Genomic DNA, 24,728 nt, shown 5'->3' with positions numbered 1-24,728 from the left:
CGAGTCTCGCATCTCCGCGGCAGAGATGACAGATGGCCGCTGCATTCTCCAATGCAGCAACCATCTGATTTCTGCTAAAGAAAGAGGTTTGATGAGTCTTGAATACAAGGACTCGTCAAACAACAGAGAATGTCAGTGTTTGGCAGCTTCACAGAGCTGTCAAACGATGACAATTCATCTGTCAAAAATGTTTGACAGATGAAACGTCATACGCTGACATTCTCTGTGACCGGCTTTCCCTTAATTGGCCTGCTAAGCCCGCTGGGCGGGCTTAACAAGGTCAATCAAGGGAAAATAGCGTGGGTTGGCCAGAAGTCGATGGAGGCGGGACTGAAACACGACAAGTGGGAGTCCCGCCTCCAAAAGCTCCCCACTGGCAAAATTCAGCCCTATATTTACAGTTGTGACAGTGACATAAAGGCACTCTTCTCCACACTCCCCCAAATCCAGCCCTTTGTGTCCCTTAAATGTAGGGGATCGAGAGGTGGGGTTAGTGGAGCTCATGATGTAGCAATGAAACGTGGACTCTGGATGGAGCTGGCTTAATGGCTGAATGGCCTTTTCTTGCTCCAGATATTCTTATGTTCATGAAGTTTATGCCATTGAATCCGGCTCAAAAGTGCATTTAGTGGAACTTAACCTTCCTGCACTACAGGGTCACTGTGCCTTTCTCTGCTAGACCATGCAATCTGCATTCATTGTTCCCTCCACAAATAATGTCCACTGGAAATATGGCCAGGGGTGCAACAACTAAAACACTGCAAACATCTTCTAACCTCGTTTTCGTTCATAATCTATATAATAAAAATATATCGCAACCGATGTTATGATTGTGTGCTCCCCACCAGTGAAGCCGACCCTATTTGGTCAGACCTGGCCAATCCACATGTGGTTATAATACAAAAATCAACGGACTAATGAGACATCGATGCAGAGTATCAATATTGCATGAAAACAATGAATCATTCAATAATTCATTAACGAGGTGCACTGTCGTTTTCAGACAGAATGCAGTTGGCTTTCTCAGTAGTTCATGGCAGCACAAGACGTGATGCCAAAGCCATTTAAATTAAATCATTTACATTTTCCTCCAAGCATTTAATTGCAGATGTCACAGCTGAGCAACAAACTTCAGTGTGCACATTTGCTGAGAGTTAAAGGTGCTTTAAATTTGGCTCGCTTGGACTGTGGGCGGTATGTGATTCTGTCACAGGGGGCAAGGCGGCTGGTTTAAGCAATGTAAAGGTGGGGAACAGGAGCACCACAGTCAGTCTCCTACCCAATTAAACAAGTGCGATGTAAAACCGCCTTGAGTGCAACCCACAGTTCACTAATTACTGGCTTTATTTGACCAAAGTGACTGGGTGTACCTGGGTCAGAGCAAACTAGCAATAGTTATTGAATCTTAGCTCTGGTTAGGCACGGCTGGGTTGTCGAAACAGATGAAGGACGTTAATTGGCTTTCCCTGCCAAAGAGGTTAAACAATGGAAATCGTCTTTTCGGACAGTAATGAACCTAGGCAGAGATACTTTTGGAACAGAGATTAAACAGATCTGACTCTCCAATGCCTCGGTGAATGAATGGACTGCCTGCTGTGGTGATGGAACAAACAGATGAGGGAAAAAAAAGACTTGCATTTATGTAGCGCCGTTCACGACCTCAGGATGTTCCAAAGCACTTTACAGCCTTTGAAGTACTTTCTGAAGTGTAGCCACTGTTGTAATGTAGGAAACGCGGCAGCCAATTTGCGCACAGCAAGATCCCACAATCAGCACTCTGATAATGACCAGATCATCTGTTTTAGTGATGTTGGTTGAGGGATAAATATTGGCCCAGGACTTCCCTGCTTTTCTTTGAAATAGTGCCACAGGATCTTTTACATCCACTTAAGAGGGCAGACTTCTCATCCGAAAGACGGCACCTCCGACAGTGCAGTGCTCCCTCAGTACCGCACTGGGAGTGTCAGTACAGATCTTGTGCTCAAGTCTCTGAAGTGGGACTATGAACCCACAACCTTCTGACTAAGAGGTGAGAGAGTGCTGTCCACTGAGCCACTGGCTGACGCCAGAAAAGTTCCCCACTTTGATCCCTGGTTTGTGATAAATTCGCTGATCTCAACGTTGGCACTGGGTTAGGGAAGGAAGAGTAACCTGCCAGGGTTTCATTTCCTAATCATTAGCCAGTGACTGGTGCTGGGTGCGTGTGTGCATATGGAAGCTAGCTCATCAGGTTTGGCTGCAACGGTCCCCTTGGTTGAGTAACCTGCCCATGAGCACTGCTCAGGGACCAAAGGGCTTCTGGTACCTGTTGAATGTGGAATACGCAACCGCAAGGAGTAGTTGAGGCGACTAGCATAGATGCATTTAAGGGGAAGCTGGATAAACACATGAGGGAGAAAGGATATGTTGATGGTGTTAGATGAAGAAGGATTCAACAGATTCAACGGATCATCCTCCGCCATTTCCGTTACCTCCAACGTGATCCCACCACTAAATGCATCTTCCCCTCACCTCCCCTTTCAGCATTCCGTAGGGACCGCTCCCTCCGTGACACCCTAGTCCACTCCTCTATCAACCCCAGCACCCCTTCCCCTTCGCCCGGCACCGTCCCGTGCAAGCGCAGGAGGTGCAACACCTGCCCTTATACCTACCCCCTCCCCACTGTCCAGGGCCCCAAACACCCCTTCCAGGTGAAACAGCGATTTACTTGTACTTCTTGCAATCTAGTATACTGTATTCGCTGCTCACGATGTGGTCTCCTCTACATTGGGGAGACCAAACGCAGATTGGGTGCCCGCTTTGCGGAACACCTCCGTTCAGTCCGTAAGGGTGACACCGAGCTTCCGGTCGCCTGTCATTTCAATTCACCGCCCCATTCCCACTCTGACCTCACCATCCACTGCCTCTTGCATTGCTCCACGGAAGCTCAGTGTAAGCTCGAGGAACAGCACCTCATCTTCCAATTAGGCACTTTACAGCCTTCCGGACTCAATATCGAGTTCAACAATTTCAAATCATAACCTCGGCCCCTATTATTTTCCTATATATATTTTTTATCCACACCTTTAGTTTGTGCCTTTTCCTTTTTTTCTCTCCCACATGGCAGCTGTCTCTCACTCTGCCAGCGCATTTCACACTTCATCTAGAGCCATCTTTTGTCTCTTTACCTGTCCTATTACCATCTCGTCTCGCCTTGAATATCTCTTAATGTCTCTTCACTTCCCTTTTGTTCTTTCATCCCCTCCCCCATTTCCCAGCCCCCAAACTGGCCTTTTAATCTGTTTCATTTCCTCAGTTCTGAAGAGGGTTTCAACCTGAAACGTTGACTCTATTTCTCTCTCCACGGATGTTGCCTGGCCTGCTGAGTTTTTCCAGCGTTGTTCTGTTGTTATTTCGGATTTCCATCATCCGCAGTATTTTGCTATCATATTAGATGAAGAAGGGTTGGAGGAGGCTCATGTGGAGCATAAACACCGGCATGGACCTGTGGGGTTGAATGGCCTGTTTCTGTGCTGTAAGGCTATGTAAGAATCATATGTTACAGCCTCTGCAGGAGAGGAGGAGCAACCAATGAAAACCAGAAAGAAAACGGGACAAGAATAAAACACATAAGAGCGGAATGAGAAAACCCGTTTGGCCTTTTTCATAGACTGGGTACAATCTGTGCTACCAACAGATCTACCCTGCTAAGTTAACTCACTGACAAACAGCTCAAAGGAATTCCTCCACACTTCCCAAAGATGGTGAAGCAACCCTTGCACAATATCCATTTGTACCGACCACTCCATCATTCAAACGGAGAGGTTGGCATTTCCCATGGTTCGAACGTCACTGAAAACCGTATAAATAAAAAACAGAGAAGAACTGCAAGCGTTGGCAATCTAAAATCTAAACAGAAAACGTTGCAAACACATGGCAGCAGCTCAGTCAGCCTCTGCAAAGAGACAAGATAAGTTGACGTTTTGGGGTGTAACCCCTTCGCCAGAACAGCTCTGTTGAAGGGTCTACTCCTAAAAACAACTCTCTCTCTCTCTCTCTCTGCGCAGGCCAAGTGGAACGGCCCAGTTTGCTATAGCTGACAGCTTAAGAGAGGGAATTTATAAAATGCAAGGAACGTATCTAAATAAGGCCTACCAGAAAATCAGCTTTAAAACTGTAGTGTATGTACCCGTCTACCTTTAAGAGAACTATTGTATGTAACCGTTCACCTTTAAGAGAACTACTTTAGGTGTGGCACTACTTGTTTGGCTTCTGTATACTGTAATACCGACGGTGACCACACCGGTATATAAGTGTTGTGGCATGATTCCTTGGGCAGATTCGCCCTGACCTTCGAATAATACAGACCTGTTTGTTTGTTATTCCTGAAGTCTGTGTCGTTATTAACTGTACAACCCACAGACTTTACAGTGGCGACGAGTCCGATCGTACCCTGCGGCAAGACTACCAAAGCAACTAAAGAGCGTCGAAGAGAGGCAACCGCCCTCGTCGTTCTGCTGGAAGAAAACACGAGGCTGCAGCAATAGAAAGGAGGAAGACTTTAGCAACAAAAGCTTCCATCAGCAACAGGCACTGACTACCCTTCTACCACGGTGCGGAGTGAGCCGATCAGCAGGAAACAAGGCGGCCGCAGAGACTGTGAGTAGGGGAAAGTGTAACGAAATCCGGAGGATAAGGGCTGTGCACTCGACCACGGTCGAGGGGGAGCGGAGCCGGTCAGAAAGTCGGGTCCAACGGCGTCGTGAGACAGCCGGACCGCGATCGGCGGGAAAAAGCCAGGCAGCGACCAAAGCCACGAAGCGCTGAGACCGGGAGCTGGCACGGGAAGAGAGAAACTCAGCCGCAGCCGGGGAGGGAAGCACCGGACTGCGTGAGGGCTGGGAGGCGAACGGGAACAGAGCGTGTGGGAGAGGCAGAGCCGACCAAAGGAGGCTGCGCGAGAGCCAGTCCAGCGGCTGAACTGTCCTCCACCAACGGGGTACCCAGCGCCGGTAGAACCGAACGTGCGGGAGAGAGAAAGACAGAGCCGAGTAAGGGGAGCTGTGCGAGAGCCAGCCCAGCGGCTGAACCTGTCCGTTGTGGGGAAAGCGTACCCCTTCCACCAGGGAAGAAACGCGGGAAGCCGCCATTAGGCGGCGAAGATGACAGAAGCGGGAAACCGCCATTGAAGTGGGCGGGGAGAGAAGGAAAGAGCGGGAAACCGCCATTTTCGCGGGAAAAACCGCCATCTTAGAAATAAATAAATAATAAATAAGAATTTAAAGAAATACTTGTGCTGCTCCCAAGGAAGGAAGATGCCTAAGCGAGGGAATATTAACGATTTTAATTCTGAGATAGAAGACTGGGCCACGTACGTGGAACGCATCGAGATCTATTGTGAAGCCAACAAAATAGAGGAAGACGACAAAGCGATAACATTGCTAAACTCGATGGGCGCAAAGACATACGGGCTCTTGAAGCATCTACTAGCACCAGCTAAACCGGCGGATCAGACTTTCGAAGAGATTGTGGCTGTTCTGAAGGACCACTTGAACCCCACACCGTTGATGTTGGCTGAACGATTCAAATTCTATGCAAGAACGCAACGGAAAGACGAAAGCAACGCGGAATATTTGGTCGAACTGCGTAGGCTAGCGAAATGCTGCCAGTTCGGAGGGAATCTGACAGAGGCACTGCGAGACAAGTTCGTATGCGGATTGTCCAAGGAAGGGACGCAAAAGCGACTACTCGAAGAGAACGACCTCATACTTGACAGGGCTGTCCTTATAGCCGCATCGCACGAAGCCGCAGCGAAAGGAACGGCGGAAATGCAGCTAAAGGCGGCGGCACTCGGGGTGGACCAAATTACCTCGAGGACAACAAAATGCTATCGTTGTGGGAAGACAACACACGACCAGAATCAATGCTGGTTTAAGAACCAAGAATGTAGGAAATGTGGCAAACTGGGTCACATCGCTAAGGTATGCCGGTCAGGGAAGAAGACCAACAACCAAAGGAAGCCACCACAAGAAAAGTACAACAAGGTACACAAGGTGGCTGAGAAGAGTTCAGACGAACAGAATTCAGACTCAGGCCCAAACAGCCAGGAGCTGGGTAGTCTGAGAATTCACAATGTGAGTAAGGAAGCTGACCTACAAACTATCTGGGTCATACTAAAAATAGCTGGAGTCCAAGTAAGAATGGAGTTGGACACTGGATCAGCTCTATCAGTCATAAATCGAAGGGACTACCACCGGCTATTCTCTCACATACCCTTAAGAAATACCAAGTTCGCATTGCAGACATACACGGGGCATAAGGTATACCCCATGGGGAAGATAAGAGTCAAGGTGAGAGATAGGGGTAAAGAACACCCAAGGATGAACTTGTACGTATTATCTGAGGGAGGACCACCACTTCTAGGACGAGAGTGGATCAAGAAAATAGACATGGAATGGCACTATCTAAAAGCCATAATGAGTGAGGACTCGGTGCAAGCTATCAGCTCAGATTCTGAAACGGATGACGATAAGACCAACTCAAATATGGAAGACAAGGCTAAAATGAACTTGCCAACTATGGTGGAGAAAACGAAGACATGCATAAAGGCTTATGCTACCGAGAAGAATAAAGCTTCAGAGCAGAACTCCAGTTTGACAGAGAATTCTGAGCCTGTTCAAGTTAAGGACTTATCCACGACGGAAGAACACCGAACTCGGACTCAAACTTATTTCAAAGTACGACAACAATTAGAACAGTTGAGTTACCGTCTCGTACAAGAGATGAAAACAATGGAAAAGTTCTGGGACACCGAATGGGAGAACCTGGAAAGACAGCAGAGGCAGCTAGCTCAAGCAAAGAGCGACCATAGAGCCATCGTGACCAAGTACCGATCACATCTCCCTTATGATGTTCAGGAGTTAGAATATTTGCATGATCTAGAGATACAGCATAAAGGCAAACCACGCTACACTGAGGATTTTGTTCTGCAATTGGAGACGGAGCTAGTGCAGGCAAGGTTAAGAGAAGCTGAATCGCAGTGTGCACTTAAAGATATGCAGAAAAAAATCTTGGACATGGAAAAGAGAAACGCTTCTTTACCTGATGTGAATAATGTGGCCATGTTGCAAGAGGAGCTTATAGGGGCGAAACTGAAAGAAGCTAAGCAAAGGATGTTGGAACTTGAAACACAGAACCAAATCAGCAGTAACCAGCTATGTCGAGCAGAGAAGGAGTGCTATGGTCTACATGAGAAGGTGCAATATCTCTCAGCCCAGAATAAGGGACTACTCACTCAGTTAAATGAAAGTAAACGGAAAATGGCTGAGATAGACTGCAAGAATAAAGAAGATTTGATGGCAGTGAGACTTCGAGAGGCAGATAGCATAGCAGCCTTGGCTGAACTCCAACAGGAAATTGCGAAAGAAGCAAATGAAGAGGAATCTTCAGGAAGCCAGGATGTTATTCCAGTTCTTCTCTACGACTCCTTACAAGCAGAGTGTGAGAAGTTGAAAGAACAGTATGAACAGGCCCAGGCTACAATTCTGGAGGGGGTTAACTCGGCAACCTCCGAAAAGCTAGTTTCAGTAGAAGCATATGAACAACTAAAGGTTGAACATGAGCAAGAAGTCCAAAGGCTGCAGGAAATTCTTGATGAGCTCAAGGCCAAGACAGACTCATCGGTAGAAGTTCCATCCATAGATGAGAAATTAGAGGTGAAAGACATGGCAGAACATGAAAGACAAGGTGTCCAAGAACTCATAAAAATATTGAAGGAAACCCAAGACAAATATGAGGCGGCAATGACCGAGGTTCAACAACTTGAAGAACAGATTCAACTGGGAATCCTTTCAGTGGAAGAAAAGGAAACTGTAAGAAACACAGAGACTGTAAGGATGGTCCCTGAACATGAGCTAGAGAGCATCAGGGCGCAACTTTTCCGAGCGCTGAAAGCCAAAGTACAAGACGAACAGAAGGTGGAAGCATTGGAGGAAAAGGTGGATGAAATGGAGAAGACTCTGATCCACAGTGTTCCCGTGGAAGAGTTAACGGTCAGCCAACTCCTTCATATGCTGAGGGAAAAGACTCTGCAATGGGAACAATCTGAACACGAGCTTCAATCTTCAACGGGAAGGAGTTCGGAGCTCTCAAAAGTTTGGGAAATAGCTGACGTTGCAAAACAGACTTTACTGGGATGCCAAAAGTACGCTGAATCACGTCTATGTGAACAACAGAATGTTGAAACAGCTGCTCCAGTAGAAGGATTGAATAGCCCGATCAATCAATCCCCGAGGGAAGGGGAAGTATTGAAATCACAAATGAGGTCATTAGTGAAGGATTTGCAGGAAACCCAGGAAGAGCGGGATGAAGATGAATGTATGAAGAAGTCTTTTCAAGAAAGATGTCTAGGGAAGGAACCACAGTCAGCTAACGTCCAGATGGGTAAGGAGGAAGTAGAAGGCCCTCTCGCTGGCCTAACTCAGGACGAACCCGAATATTACCATGACCTGTTGAGTGACACTGAATATTACGAGGATGTGGTCTGCCCAGTTTGTGATGAAAACTCCCAAAGTGCCGAAATCAGGATGAAGCACTTAAAGTCGAAGGAACATAGAGAGTTGGTGGCGCTACTGCTGGCAGCTGATAAGGGAGCCCCGAGAGTCTCCAAAAAGCAGAAAAGAAAAAGAAGAAGCAGAAGATGATAACTATCGCAAATATTATCACTTCTACCAGATCATGCGTGGACCCTACGAAAGGAGTTAAATCAGTTGGGAAGTAGGAAAATATCAAGGCAACCCAGTTGTTGTAAAAGTCAGCACTGCTGGTTAGCAGGACGAAAGTTCAAGCTGTTACATCAAGAAAAGGATATGGAGGAGTCACGCTAGCAATGTGAACCATCTACACCAAAGAGATGTTGTTCGGACCGAGTCAAGATCAGAGACTGAATCTGGGAACTGTTTCCCACCGAGACTATGTCTGTAAATTGTTTTATATGAAGTTGAAGAGATGTTATGTTTAATGGGGACTCTGTATGTAATAAGCTAAAAAGGGAGGATTGTAGTGTATGTAACCGTTCACCTTTAAGAGAACTACTTTAGGTGTGGCACTACTTGTTTGGCTTCTGTATACTGTAATACCGACGGTGACCACACCGGTATATAAGTGTTGTGGCATGATTCCTTGGGCAGATTCGCCCTGACCTTCGAATAGTAAAGACCTGTTTGTTTGTTATTCCTGAAGTCTGTGTCGTTATTAACTGTACAACCCACAGACTTTACAAAAACCAACTTTTGCAGCCTGTTGCATTAATACCTGACTGACATTACAGAAAGGTGAAAATTTTTGAACATTAATTGCACCCTCTAGCAGTGAAAGGTCTTACTGAACACAGTGCTCTGCAAACATCCAGGATTTTATGTCCAGAAATAGCTGTCATCTAGGCTCTTGCTGGAAGAAGAAAATTGGTCAACATGAGGACTAATTAGCCAAGGCAAAAGAAGATTGAACACGGAACGCCAAGTACTGATAGCTGGTGTCATGCAAGGCAACCATTGCACGAATCCAACTTCAGCCTCCACCCTTGTAAAGGTCAAAAGCCAGCAACCCATTGGTGGCGCAGTCCTACTGAAAACCCAGAGAGATTGACAGCACACTGGTGAACACTGAACTTCACCATTACACATTCAGCAGCCTAGGCACTTTGCTTGGCATGCACTATAACCAGCCATGCACATTCATTCACTGTTTAATGGAAGCACTCACGTCCATCTGCGTTCCTTGCTTCGATGTGCACAAGGTCTGGGTCCTTGTCCAAACCCATTACAGACCTAGGGGAGAAGGAATGAAAACAACAAGTGAAATAAATAAAGTTAGGACATCTTTGTCTAGTTATCTGACAGCCCCGTTTGTGCTCATCTCCCCATATCTCTCAATGCAGACTTTGATTAGCCATTGCTCATGCACAGGAAAATCAATGCTTCTGGTTCTTGGAAGGGAATAATTTATCACTATTTCCAAAGGCAATGACTATCTGACTAGGACTTTTATCTTTATTCAGTTTTCTTCGATTTAGAAGTGACGTGAGGTTATACGCTGAAGGGAAGTGCGGTTACATAGCTGCTACTCTCACTGAAAGACATTAATCTGCTTAAACTGTAATTATAGCCACTGTGAGTCACATTAGGATCAAGCAATTACGAATGGAAACAGATACAAATGCGTAGCTTCACACAAATTCCTGTAAGTCGACTCAAAATCCTATGCTTACACTTGTCAAAAGAAGGGTCACCCCCCAAGGACTTGTCACATAACCGGAAGCAACAATACCATTCACGTAATATCATCAAGAGTTGAAGTAATGGTCGGCTAGCAATGTTCCCTTCGGATTGTGCACCGTGTCTGTCGAATTCCCCACTCACACTCTTTACTGACAAAGACGGTATCGCATACATTTTGAAAGGAAGAACAGCCCTCGTCTGATTCACACGCCGAGTCTTTCTGCAGCATAAATAATTGGGCAACCCTACGGGAATACGGCATGCAAGAATACACCCCCAGGGTAAAGAAAGTAAGGTTAAGAAAAGCTACATTCACCAGGAAATGTTAAAATTGCAGCTATTTCTCCAGCAGTGAAGGAGCAGACATGAGATTTCCTCCATTTCAGGGCAAGTGCAGTGGTCACCTAGCCATTCGGTTGCGTCTGTCTCTGTGTACTCGGTGATAATATAATTTGAGGTAGAATGCGAGGATGTTACATCAGGATAGAATGCTCCTCTACCTAAATTAGTCTGAGAGAAATTAGTTTGTTCAAATATTTTAAAATATTCCATTAAAATAGGAGATGCAGTTAATGACAGGGTGGGCACAGCAAGCGCATCCTTAATTTGGGCCAAGGTTATTACCCAGGCTTGTACCAACCTCTTTGATCAGAACATTTTTGTATTGTCAGGAGTGGCAGGCATCACAGGAATATTTTCTTCCCTATGAGCAGTGCCATACTGCTTATTACTTCTCCTTTGGACTGTTGGAAAATGACATGAGCCTTGCTTTCAGACAGAGAGAATACATAAAGATCAGAGGGACAGCAGGCATCAGACCATGCATGTGAAGTCAGCCCCAGTCCGAGTTATTTAATGATGCTTCTAGGTATTTTATCATCAATTCATTCGCGATGACTCGACTGTATCTTGTATAAAACATCAATTCTTCTTCTTAGGCAGTCCCTCGGAACCGAGGATGACATGCTTCCACACTAAAAATGCATTCTCAGGTGACTGGGTCCCGACCCAGGAGCGAGAACGAGGCCCAGGAGCAAGGACTGGACCCAGGAGCGAAGTCGAGTCCCAGGAGCGAGAACGAGGCCCAGGAGCAAGGACTGGACCCAGGAGCGAGGTCGAGTCCCAGGAGCGAGAACGAGGTCCAGGAGCAAGGACTGGACCCAGGAGCGAGGTCGAGTCCCAGGAGCGAGAACGAGGTCCAGGAGCAAGGACTGGACCCAGGAGCGAAGTCGAGTCCCAGGAGCGAGAATGAGGCCCAGGAGCAAGGACTGGACCCAGGAGCGAGGTCGAGTCCCAGGAGCGAGAATGAGGCCCAGGAGCAAGGACTGGACCCAGGAGCGAGGTCGAGTCCCAAGAAAAGGGACGGGAGGAGCAGCGAGGTCGGGACCCAAAGCATCAATGGGGAGAAATTCATTATAGCCCCGTGTGGGGCGCTAAAACTTCGAAAGCTGAAAAGTTAGTGCCAGACGCTAATGATGATAGGCTCCTGAGAAATTCAGTTGTAGCGCTTCAGTTGTGTCAGCCGTGATTCAGTGGGTAGCACTCTCGCCTCTGAGTCAGAAGGTTGTGGGTTCAAGTCCCACTCCAGGGACTTGAGCACAAAAATCTGGGCTGACACTCCAGTGCAGTGCTGAGGGAGTGCTACACTGTCAGAGATGCCGTCTTTCAGATGAGACGTTAAACCAAGGCCCTGTCTGCTCTCTCAGGCGGGTGTAAAAGATCCCAAGGCACTATTTCGAAGAAGAGCAGGGGAGTTGTCCCCGGTGTCCTGGTCAATATTTATCCCTCAATCAACATAACAAAAAAAATGATCACATTGCTGTTTGTGGGAGCTTGCTGTGAGCAGATTGGCTGCCAGGTTTCCTACATTACAACAGTGACTACACTTCAAGTAGTACTTCATTGGCAGTAAAGTGCTTCGAGATGTCCGGTGGTCATGAAAGGCACTATAGAAATGTAAGTTTTTCTTTCCAGAGGGAAGTAGAGCGCTAAATCAAGCGTTAACCACTTCTCTTAGGGCGCTGAAGTCGGAGAGCGGGGCGGTAGCGGTAGAGTGCGAGACAATTTGCGGCGCATTCCAGCCGGCACTCTTCAATCACAGAGGCTGCTTCCCTCGCTTAAAGGGAAGGGACAATACTGCACCAGAAGCTATTTGTCGGCACTGCAGTCTTGCAAGGTGACTGCCAATACAGCCCCAAACACTGTGCGAAGTGGAGAGCTTGGACATCCTGCAACAATGAAAGAGTGAAAACTTTGCACAGGCACCGGACTGGTGCAAATAATAATGGTTCAGCGATGTGAAAAGCGCTCCCTTTAATTACCGCTCCCGAAGCGGCCATCTGACTTCACAAAACCTCCTCTTGCTGGCGGTGTCACCGCGAGGCGATAATGCAGGGGGTGAAAGTCAATTTCACCTCCGGGGCGGTAACGGGGCGCTGCGCACTTGATGATGTCACGATCTACGGGGCGCTAGAGACCGAGGCGGTAAGTGGTAACGCCAGCGCAAAACCGCCAGGGAAGTTCGCGGGCGTCGCTGAATTCGCCGCGCCCGGTCGGTAACCCCTTCGCGCCCCGTTATCACCCCCCCCTGCAGGCGCTAACGGGAGGCGCAAACCAGCCGAATTTCTCATCCCATGTGTCTAGGGGCTTGGGAAATCTTTCCTTACCACCACGATGCTGACTAATAAGCAGATACATCCAGTGTCACTTAAAGTCCAATCCTGGTGTTTTGATATAAGAGATTCTTTTTCATTTTTGTAGATCTTGGGATTGTTTTTGGTGTCAGTGATAACAGTGTTGAGTATAAAGTCCGACCAGATAAAGAGCAAGAACAGACCAGGCATTTGGGCCGGTCTAGCTCACTCCGTATTAGGCCAATCTTTAGTATTGACATGGCAGGCATTCCGAGTTCCATGTTACAATAGCCCTAAGCTGGAACCTCTCTAACCATTCCTAAATCGGCGACCTGTCACATTGTGCTATAAGAGATGAGGTGAGGAAGATAGCAGCAAGCCAGGACCAGGGTTGAATAGCGGAGAGTAAATGTACAAAACATCCCAAAGCATTTCACAAAATAAGTAGATAGAACGGACATGGAGGGAGAGGTTAGGAAGAGTGAGTGACAGCTTGGTCGAAATGAGGCGTTTTGAAATAGTTTTAAAGGTGGAAAGGGCAGAGGAGAGATGGAGGGGTTTAGGGAAGGTTTTCCAGACAGCAGAGTCAAGGCGACTGAAGGCAGTGCTACCAATGATGGGACAAAGGGAGGATGGGAGTCACAAAAGATTAGTTAGAGGATCCAAGGGTACGAGAAGAGATACAAGACTTGAGGAGGTTGCAGAGATGGCGAGGGGAGAGATTTGAAGACAAGGATGAGCATTTGCAATTTAATACATTGGGATCATGGAGTCAATGTAGCTTGGGAAGGTTGAAGATAATTGGCAAATCGGATTTAGTGCAGAATAGGGTAGATTGTACATCATATGTGAACCTCAACTGTGCTTTTGGTGTATCATTTTCATCCCATGCTCCCCTCAAGCAATGTAAAGCACTTTGAGAGGCTTCTGAGAGATGTGGTAAGGTGCAATACAAAGGCAACCTTTCTTTATTTAATCATATTTGCTTACCCACCAATTTCTTTTTACGGAGAATAATCTGAGCTCCCTAAACTTGCTCTATTGCATAGCCTGGTATATAGGCCTCTGACATGTAGTAGTACTGAAATGATTATAACAGCAATGGTAGGGATTTTCCTTTATTTCTTGCAGAGAACCCAAAGGATATTATTGATATGTATTAGTACACTGAGTTAGTAAACTTGAGAAATTGTTTTAAACACTTTGGGGGCGATCTTGCCAGTCCTGGAGAGGCGGGTTTGGAGGTGGGACTGCTGGGAAAATGGCAGAATCTGGGGGCGGGTACTGAACCCGCCCCCAACCCGCCTCCGTGCCATCTTGCCAGGAGGCGGGTAGCCAACCCGCGCCGGGTCCCGTCTCCTTGGAGGCGGGAAGGGGATTAATGCCACTTATCTGCCTGTTAACAGGTAGTTAACAGGCAGATAAGAGGATTATCCCCATTTTACCAACACAAGTACAGGCTTCCCGAAGGCTTCGAAACCCGCCAGGGTCACCAAGGCGAGCAGTGGGTCTGCGGGGGTCGGAGGGGTGCAAAAGTGCGCTGTGGAGGTGAGTGATGGGTGCAAGTATGGAGAGGTGAGTATGTGAGGTAAGTGGAAAGTGTTAGTAAAAGTTTACTTACCTTTGTTTCTTCCTGCAGGCTTCAAGAGTTGGGGATGCGGAGAGTCTCACACCTCCGCGGCAGAGATGACAGATGGCTGCTGCATTCTCCAATGCAACAACCATCTAATTTCTGCTCACAGGTTTGATGAGTCTTGAATACAAGAACTTATCAAACTACAGAGAATGTCGGTGTTTGACAGCTTCACAGAGCTGTCAAACGATGACAATTCATCTGTCAAAAATTTTTGACAGATGAAACATCATACGTTGACATTCTCTATAGCCGGCTTTCCCTTAATTGGCCTGCTAAGCCCACGGGCTTAACAAGGTCAATCAAGGGAAAATAGCGTGGGTTGGCCAGAAGTTGATGGAGGGGGGACTGAAACCCGACAAGTGGGAGTCCCGCCTCCAAAAGCTCCCCATTGGCAAAATCCAGCCCTATATTTACAGTTGTGACAGTGACATAAAGGCACTCTTCTCCACACTCCCCCAAGTTCACGGAGAAACTCTTCTACTCCCCCCTCACCCTCGTGCACATTGGTACTCTTCACCTCCTCTCACCAGTTCACGTTGGCACTCTTACCCTCCCCTCTAGTTTATGCCGGGACTCGTCTTCCCCTTCCACCATTGATGTTGGCTCCTTTCCTTCTTTCCCGCTCAATTCAAGATGGCATCCTTCTCCTCCTTCCTTTAGTTCATGTTGCCGCTCATTATCACCTCCCAGTTCATGCTTGCACTCTTCCTCCTCAGTTCACACTGGCACTTTCCTCCCCTCTCTTCTTCCTCTAGCCCATACTGGAACTTTTCATCCCCCTTCCCTGCCCCTTCTCAGTTCATGTTGGTAAGTTTCAAGCCCTGCCACTTCCCACTCCAACATCCCTTTACTTCAAGTGATTAAGTGCCGAAGCAACTGGGAATTCTCATGTTAGTTTTGCAAAGTTCAGGGATCCTCATCTCAAAATGATTGGACGAATCCCCCCCCCCGCCCCCCGCCCTCACCTCACCCAGCAGGAAGTTGAAATGGGGTCGGTATTGAGGGGTGGAGTGGAGACCAGAGCTTAATTTTGCTGCCCCAGGGAAAGTATAAAGTCTACATGAGCACATGGACTTCTTGTGCCTGGGTATGCCCCTGTTCTTAAACAATTCTCTTTAATCCAGAAATGGAGACATTTTCCTTACAATTTTACAATCCCAAATAAATGGCTTACTCTCCATTCTGCACCATGACAGCATCATTGGGTACTTATTGAAGTCTAGCATGTTCCACGCTCAGCTCAACGCTTCCTCTCTGTTAATCAATGTGGCTCAAGGTCAATCTTGGAACAGCAGCTTCTACTGGGCCACTGTACATTTACCACCTTCGCCTGTGGGAAATTGCCCAATTTTGTTTTTGAATTTGCATTTTGTGCTGTGTTCCAACTTGTCCAGGCTCACTGAAAGCTATTGGCTTTCACAAAGAAGTCTTCATTCTACCTAGAGATAAAATGACCATGTTCTAGCAAACACTGCACAACTCAATCCTGTCCATGCAGTGAATAAACAGCACCATTGTTTAAAAAAAATGTTTTGATTTTTGATTGGCTTGACAGTAAACACCAACTAACATCTTTTTTTTGTTGGTTTTAATGAGAAGATGTTTTGACTTATCTCTTTTGGAAGCACTGGTCTCCGAGTGAAAAGCAATGTTCCAAACTTGGCACAGGCCCCTAAAACCTACAAGGCTAGCAAGATACGCAGGAAGGTAACTCTTTGCTACGTAAAGCAAGATAGTTTCCGAGCTGCAAAGACTATGAAGGCAACTGGGTCTAGGATCTATAATATAGGATTTTAAATGAAATAGATGTTGCCACTTAGCTTGATATGTCTTTGGGGATTAGGAAGGAACTCTGCAGAGACTGGAATAGGTTGTGTATCCGCGATGGGGCGCTGCATGGCTGTACATTTCCCACACACTGGGGGCGATTTTAACCCTATGTTTTCTTCATGGAGTCACTAAAGCTCCATGGAGTTGGTGGAACTCAATATACATAGAAGTGTTTCACATTGACTTTCAGAGACGTCTATACAGATCCCTGGGTCCCCCAATTTTGCAGAGCTTCAGTGATCCCTTTGCAAAATCACATTGGCATAGTGGTTAGCACTGTTGCCTCACAGTGCCAGGGACCCGGGTTCGAATCCGGCCTCGGGTGACTGTCTGTGTGGAGTTTGCACATTCTCCCCATGTTTGCGTAGGTTTCCTCCGGTGCTCCGGTTTCCTCCCACAGTCCAAAGATGTGCGGGTTAGGATGATTGGCTATGATAAACTGACCCTTAGTGTTAGGGGGATTAAATACGTGGGGTTACGGGGATAGGGTGGCATATGTGTTGGTGTAGGGGTTACGGGGATCGGGTGGGATATGTGTCGGTGCAGGCTCGATGGGCCGAAATGGCCTCTATCTGCACTGTGGGGTTTCTGGGTTTCTGTGATTCTTAATAAACGTACATCCTTTAGGCATGAGGTTGTCCATAATTATAGAATTTAAAAAAAAATTAGGAATGGAAATTGTACAAAATAAAAGAGGCAGAGAAGGGGGACAAGCAGAAAGGAGCACTGCCTCTTGCTGCTAACATCATGATGCCACCATTCCCACCTGCACTATAAACGGCAGTGGATTCATCTCTGATGGCTCAGTTGGTAATTGCATTGCCCAGAGCAGCACTGAATCAGAGAAAAAGAGCCCCCACCCCCCACTTCAATCCCTGCTTTCTTATAACTTAGCTAATTTCAGCCATGGTGACAAGAGCTGGGGAGTTGGAAAATCAGCCGGACTCCCACTTCTGATCAGAATCGAGCAATCTGTAATGTGTGTGTGAATATTGGGCAAGAAGAGGACTGGGTTCAGCTTTGCTCTCCACCTTGTTTTGGCTGTGAGTCTACGGCTTGAATGTGCCACCAGTAAAAGAGAAAATCCGACATGGAAATATTCATTATTCCTTGCTTAGGCTTCGGGGCAACATTATCTGCTGAACTGTTGAGCAGTCATGTGAGAGGGCCATCTTATTTGAATAATTATTCGTGATAGATTTATTCAACGTTACAACAGGCAATTGTTAAGCCCAAATGACCTCCTCTATGCACGTCCACAATTTTTACTACTTAATTATTGCCACTTCATATTAAAGAATAGTTTAATTAAGAGATTGGCCCGTGCTTCGTGTCAGTTAGTTTATATCCTGATAACTCACACACGCTTGCATTCAATAATCACTTTGCTGTTGAGTCACTTTTATTGAAAAGCTTTGGTAAGAAAAAGTAAAACTCACCCTCAGGGGCTCAGATTCGCAAACCATCAGCACTTCACTGCATATCTCATATCATAAATCTTACACATGCAAGACAAGCCCCAGGAGGCATTTTCCAGTGTTACTGGTTATGGCTTTGACAGTTCTCACAGAATTACTTGACTGCAGCTTTTAAGCAGTACTGGGGAAACGTGTAATAAATGACTTTGTTTGACAGCTTAAAGGAATCAAGGAAACACCAAGCTTTCCCTTCAGTGCCCCATCGCTGCAAATCAACAAGCACTCCAAAGAGGCCAAGTTTGCTGCGGTACTCTTTATAAAAAAGAAATCAGGCTGCAAGGGAAATCTCATACAAATTTGTTCCTTGAAGTGACTGTCGGCCATTTCAATTTACGTGGTTGAGTTGCCCTGCGGAATTTGGGGATTGAGAATGCATGTTGGGATTTTTCCTCAACACTCCCAATCCCTCAATTCACATAATGGCCCAGAAATTAGGATCGGGGGCTTGCCGCGCGTGCAAGCCCCCGACGTGCACTTACCCGGCGCGCCGACAGCTGAAGCCTGGGCCTGCTTGGAATTCCTGTCACAGGCCCGGTTCAGCTGTCGGCGCGCTGTGCTTGCCTGATCCAGCGGCGTAGTTAGTGCGATGTGCCGGCTGGGATCAGGTGAGCACTGGGCAGCCAATCAGGGGAGGGGAAACTTCATTCATGAGTTTGATAGTAAGAACTGTCAAACTCATGAAAACTACGGGCGCCCAAAACACTACTTAAACTTTAAATAAAATTTTTAAAAACATCCCACTAATTAAATGAACTATAAATAACTTTAAAAAACTATTTTAAACAATTAATCACATTTTTGAAAAAAATAATTTTTTAAGAAATCGGGTCTAAAAATAAACTTACCTTACTGTAAAGTCCTTAAAAACAATAAAGCTGTGGAAAAAATGTTATAATTTTAAATAATAGACCACTTACCTTAAAGAATCAAGTCCTTACATCTCCTTTTTACATTTCTAAAAAGTTCAGGCCCTTACACACGGGCAAACCTGTCAAAAAGAAGGAAGTTCAACGCGTGCGCGCAGAGTCCTGCGCGCACGCATTGGACCTCTGAACCCCTTGGAGGAAATGCCGGTTTCCCGCACATGCGCTGTGCATGCTGAAATCCGGCACTTCCAACTGGCCCACGCGTGAGTACCCCGTCCGTACTGACGCGTTGGGACCGGAATTACTGGCCCGTTAAATCTGTAGCGGTCGCTGTGAGTGGACAGTGAGAGCAGCTAGGGGCTTGTGTCATCTGTGCTAAAGCCTCAACGTAGCAGGCAGTCAATAGGTAGGTATGGACACCGATATCCAGCAAGGGATACACATATATCAATAATCTCAATTTTAAAATTCTCATCCTTGTGTTGTAATCGCGCCATGGCCTTGTCACTCCCTATCTCTGTAATCTCCTCCAGCCCTCCGAGAGCTCCGCGCGCCTCCAATTCTGGCCTCTTGCGCATCCCTGATATTCATCGCTCCACCATTGGCGGCCCTGACTTTAGCTGCCTAGGCCCTAAGCTCTGTGAAGCTGTGGAATGCATTACCGGAGTCAGTCGTTGAAGCAGAGACCATGTCACCATTTAAGAATAGGTTAGATAGGTGGTTCATGGAAAAGGGGAATAAAGGGATATGGGAACAGGGTGGGCACATTTTTTTAAAATTCGTCCCTGGGATGTGGGCATCCCCTATTTGCCTCAGAGAAGGTGGTGGTGAGCCGCCTTCTTGAACCGCTGCAGTCCGCGTGGTGAAGGTACTCCCACAGTGTTGTTAGGGAGGGAGTTCCAGGATTTTGACCCAGCGACGATAAAGGAATGGCCAAGGGATTAGGACTACTGCGCATGTGGAGGATAAACACCAACACGGTCTGATCTGGTTGGGCTAAATGGCTTGTTTCCCTGTTGTAATTTCTGTGTAATTCTACGCATGGCAAATTGTTGAGGCGGAATAGAGGGAGCTTTGCACTGCACCGAACGATGCTACACCTGAGCTGGGATTCCTAGATGCCAACTCTGGGTGCCCGAAGCATTAATGTGCTCCATTTCCTCATCTTGATAAATGGACAAAATCTACAAAAAATGGAAAGCAGCCTCGCTGATGCCATGAAGACCAATTGCAAGAAATGAACAATTCATGCTGGTGGGGCAAAGGCTGCTCTTCTGATGCTCGGGTTGCAGGTTTAATTCACAGTTGGTTGTTCTACATGTAGCCTAAAAGCTTGGTGTCAGCTGTGGCTCAGTGGGTAGCACTCTCACTTCTGAGTCATAAAGGTTGTGGGTTCAAGTCCCACTTCAGAGACTTGAGCATATAATCCAGACTGGCACTTCAGTACAGTACTGAGAGAGTGCAGCACTGTCTGGGGTGCTGTCTTTCAGATAAGACATTAAACCGAGGCCCCCTCAGGCGGATGTAAAAGATCCCATGGCACTATTTCAAATGACAGTTCAACCTGGTGTCCTGGCCAATATTTATCCCTTAACCAACCTCACTAAAACAGATTATCTGCTTATTATCACATTGCTGTTTGTGGGAGCTTGCTGTACGCAAATTGGCTTCCACATTGCCCACATTACAACAGTGACTACACTTTAAACAGTACTTAATTGGCTGCGAAGCGCATTGGGACGTTGTGAAAGGCGCTATAGAATTGCAATTCTTTCTTTGTGCGCTGCTGGTTGTTTGGGTACCAATAGTGGACAACCCCTCCGCTTCCCCAAACTGCGACCACCATCAACGCGAAACCAAAAATTCAGCCTCCTGCAAGAAATAAGACTTTTCTGCCCTGCCGAGGGAATCAATAAGCCTGCGGCTATGGCTGGCCGGTAGATTTTGAGTGACAGGCCACACTGATGAGCTGAGTATGGGCTCGGCCATTTCCCCTGCAGGTTGAACTGAACCAAAGCACCGATACCAGATGTCACGCAGATGGATTTTATAGCCGATTTATTGGCCCTCTCAGGCAAACAGAAATAACACAATGAAAAGCACACCTTCCCTGAGTGTTTTCATTCAAAGGAAATTCCAGTTTTATTTCAGCAATCCTACTTGACAACAGGCCAACCTCCGAGCCGGCCCCAGTGCCCAGGCCGTGCAGACTGACTAATGTTTCGTGTGTGAAACTAACAGGTCTAATAAACAACAAGTGCAACAACCTTTTTTGATTTTTTTTTTTCGGATTAGAAATTGCAGAATCAGATATTTAAAGGGGAATGGCCATCAGGACTCTCTCGACTGCAAACTAGAAAACAAGCCAACCCCCTCCCACTGACTAACATCATGGTTGCCCGTGAACCTTGCGCACACAGATGAACTTGTAAGGCTCAAAACGCTCAAGAGACTGAAGAAAAAAAAACGAGTGCCAGACTTGCCTCCAGCTTTTCTCACCTGCAGCTGAGGATCTCTTTATGTGGCGCTATACTGGCCGCCTCCCGACCTGTACCATAGAATCAGAGAGGTTTACGGCACAGAAGGAGGCCACTCGGCCCATCATATCTGTGCCGGATGAAAAAGAGCCATCCAGCCTAATCCCACGTTCCAGCCCTTGGTCCGTAGCCTTGCAGGTTACGGCACTTCAAGTGCATATCCGAGTACTTTTTAAATGCGATGAAGGTCTCTGGGGGAAAAATTCAGTTGTTTGCGCCTCCCGTTAGCACCTTAAGAGGGCACTAATGGGGCACAAAGCAACTAGCGCCCGGGCGCAGCGATGTTTGCGCCGCTCGCAAAATTAACTAGACATTTTGCGGCGGCGCTAAACACTACCGCCACGATCTCCTGCACCGGCAGATCGTGACGTCAGTCGAGTGTGCAACGCCCCAGACCGGATATTGAGTGGCGCCCCCTGCCTTACCGCCTGCCGCTAGCAACGACAGGTTGAGGGGAGCGTTTTGCAGTCAGGAAGGGACTGGGGGAAGCGCTATTTAAAGGTGACTGCTTCCTACCTTTTTTTGTTGGTGACATTTTTGCACCACGCATTCTGAGAGAGAGAGGGAGAGACTTCTGGAGAGATTCAACGCTGTGTGAAGGAGTTTTGAGTACTGAGCAGTACTTTGCAGGTTCATTTTGATTTGCCCTTCCTTGCTTCGCCAGCGCTCTGAGGTAGCGCCTCGCTGCTCGGCCTTTGCGCCTTAAGACAGGTGTGAAGCGCCTGATTTAGCGCTCCAATCACCTCCAGGGGCGATAAAAGCCAAGTTTGCCGTCGGAGGCGATAATTAGCGGCAGGCGCTAAACTTTGCGCACGGCCGATAATGGTGCCCCAAATGGGGCGATACTGAATTTTTCCCCCTCTGTCTCTACCAACCTTTCAGGCAGTGAGTTCATAGTTTGACACGAAAATAACGTTGGAGGGGTGGGGGTAGTGGTGGGGGGTCGGGGGGTGGTCTCGACAATGTCAATCGATCCTTCTTTGAATGTTTTCATTATGCACCCGCCTGTTTCTGGCAGGAACACTGGCCCCCTAACACAAGGCCTGCCCAAAACACAGAATGGTTGGACCTCCAACATTATGTTGCCGGGGCTTTTTTCCTGATTTTCAACTGACTGCTGCCTGGTTTATAGGAGTAAATGGGATGGTAGTGAGATGAAAATTAGCCCCAATCGCACCCATTTATTCTCCCGAAGGAAACTTCCACATAAATACTCCACCCAGTCCCAGAGGTTATCAAGCAAACTCTAGAATTTTCATCCGTCTCCGTTACTCAGCCCTGGCTTGCATCCCTTCAGATGGGATCATCTCCACCCACCTCCATTCCCAACCAGATGTTTATCCAGCTCCCGTTTGAAGCAATGATTCATCCCAACTTATCTATTTTTGCCACATAGTTACTGGTCGAGGCAAGGAAAAGGTTTCTCATTTCTAATCTTGCATGAAGATTGCTAATTGTAAACTGGTCTCTGCTTATGGTCTAAGTCTAAGGGGGAGAAATTGGGTATAGCCCCGCTCGGGGCGCAAGAATTGGTGATGCGCAAATTTTATCGCCAGGCGCAACTTATCGCCACCTCCAGCGATATTGGCTTGCTGCGCCCCTGAGGGTGATTGCGGCGTTAAATCAGGCGCTGCACGGGACACCTAAGGCGCTAACCTGCCGGCGCTACTCAATATCTGGGCGGACGGGCGCAGCGCAGGTGCTGTCAATAATCGATGACCACGAGACATGCAGGCGCCGGCCAGCTCTTAAAGGGGCGGGTCATTTAGGTTCAGCAGCCAGACTCATCGCCCTGTAGGCCTCAATTTCAGCGCTGTGCAAACTGAGGCGTTGCAAACTTTGACAAGATGGAGAGGGTGAGGCAGAGAGCGGAGCGCTTTTCCCAAAGGGCATTGGATGCTTTGGTTGACGCAGTGGAGCACCGGCGAGCAGTGCTGTACCCTGACAATGGCAAGAGGCCTCATCAGAACGAGTACCGCAGAGCTTGGAGGGACATTTGTCAAAGAGTCAACTCCAGCAGCGTGGCGCCCAGGACTCCTGTGCAATGCAGGAAGAAGTTCAACGATCTCACTCGGGTCGTTAGGGTGAGTGGCTTGTTGGCAATCTTCTTCATTCCTCCATCTGCACCTGACTTTATGGCCAGAGGATGCGCGATGCCCCAATGGCCATCTGTCAGCCAGGACCCATGGCCCTTTCTGGGAACGCACACGCACATTCAATTCAGGGCATACTGTAAGGGCTGATCCACCATGGGGGTGCATGACATGACAACGCAGGGCATACTGTAAGGGCTGATCCACCATGGGGGTGCATGACATGACAACTCAGGGCATACTGTAAGGGCTGATCCACCATGGGGGGGCATGAGATGACAATGCAGGGCATTCTGTAAGGGCTGATCCACCATGGGGGTGCATGACATGACAACTCAGGGCATACTGTAAGGGCTGATCCACCATGGGGGTGCATGACATGACAACGCAGGGCATACTGTAAGGGCTGATCCACCATGGGGGTGCATGACATGACAACTCAGGGCATACTGTCAGGGCTGATCCACCATGGGGGGGCATGAGATGACAATGCAGGGCATTCTGTAAGGGCTGATCCACCATGGGGGGGCATGAGATGACAACTCAGGCCAGCATGTTTCAGAACTTCCCATCCTTTCTCCTGCAGGGCAAGCTGGCCAGGAACCGGAGGGAACAGATTCGTACCGGAGGAGGCCCTCCTCAGCTGCAGGAACTGACGGACCTGGAGGAAAGAGTCCACCAGATTGCTGGAGGCCGGATGAAAGGTCCTGTCACCACTGGAGCTGCCGACCCCATTGTGCACAGCGATGGTAAGGTCATCACCTTTTTGAACTCTTTCCTTCCACTTGTTCCCCCCACCACCATGCTTTTTCAGCCTGGACCCATGTCAGAGCATTGCAGCACTCTTGCATCCCTTGCTACCACCCTGGCCTTTCACTAAATCAACTCTTCAACCTCCCTGCTTTCAGATGCTGCATCACCAGCTCGGGAGCTGGGCCATCTAGCTGCCAGGAACACTGGCTCCGGAGGCGACGACCAGGAGGAAGCCGGACCATCCATCCCACCCTCAGGCGAACCAGCCCATCTGCAGACTGGGGATAGTGCTTCCCTGGAAGGGAGCAGGGGGGATGAATCTGAGGAGGAACCAGTTGCAGGAACCAGTGGCCTCCAGCAGCGCAAGGGGGGGAGGGAAGTTCGGGAGCCATCTCACCGGAGGGCGCGTCAGGCCACGATGACTGCTGCACAGAGCGCAGAAGAGGTGCGTTCCCTCGCTGAAATGAGCACCCAGGCTCGACTCAGGCACACTGAGCTGATGGCTGCAGTTGGAAGGATGCCTGAAGCCGTCGAGACACTGGCAAGGAGTGTGCAAGAGTTCGGGGCAGCACAGGAAAGGATTGTGCAGGAGCTTGGGGCAGCACAGGAAAGGATTGTGCAGGGCTTCGGGGCAGCACAGGAAAGG

At 47.9% G+C, this 24,728-nt stretch overlaps 1 protein-coding gene across 1 annotated transcript in view; it reads right to left on the bottom strand.

Moving 5' to 3' along the window:
- Positions 1-24,728, bottom strand: part of LOC147113360 (VPS10 domain-containing receptor SorCS1-like) — a 1,462,440-nt gene that overhangs the window by 248,984 nt on the left and 1,188,728 nt on the right. The window contains exon 6 of the mRNA XM_085996119.1: positions 9,742-9,806. Coding sequence (XP_085852245.1) covers positions 9,742-9,806 — 65 coding nt within the window. The remainder of the gene's footprint in view (positions 1-9,741; positions 9,807-24,728) is intronic.

The sequence above is a fragment of the Somniosus microcephalus genome, chromosome 8, assembly GCF_052327205.1.
Source record: "Somniosus microcephalus isolate GS21.2 chromosome 8, FLI_Smic_1.0, whole genome shotgun sequence".
NCBI classification, from domain to species: Eukaryota; Metazoa; Chordata; class Chondrichthyes; order Squaliformes; family Somniosidae; genus Somniosus; species Somniosus microcephalus.
This window is presented reverse-complemented; position numbering and strand designations above follow the sequence as displayed.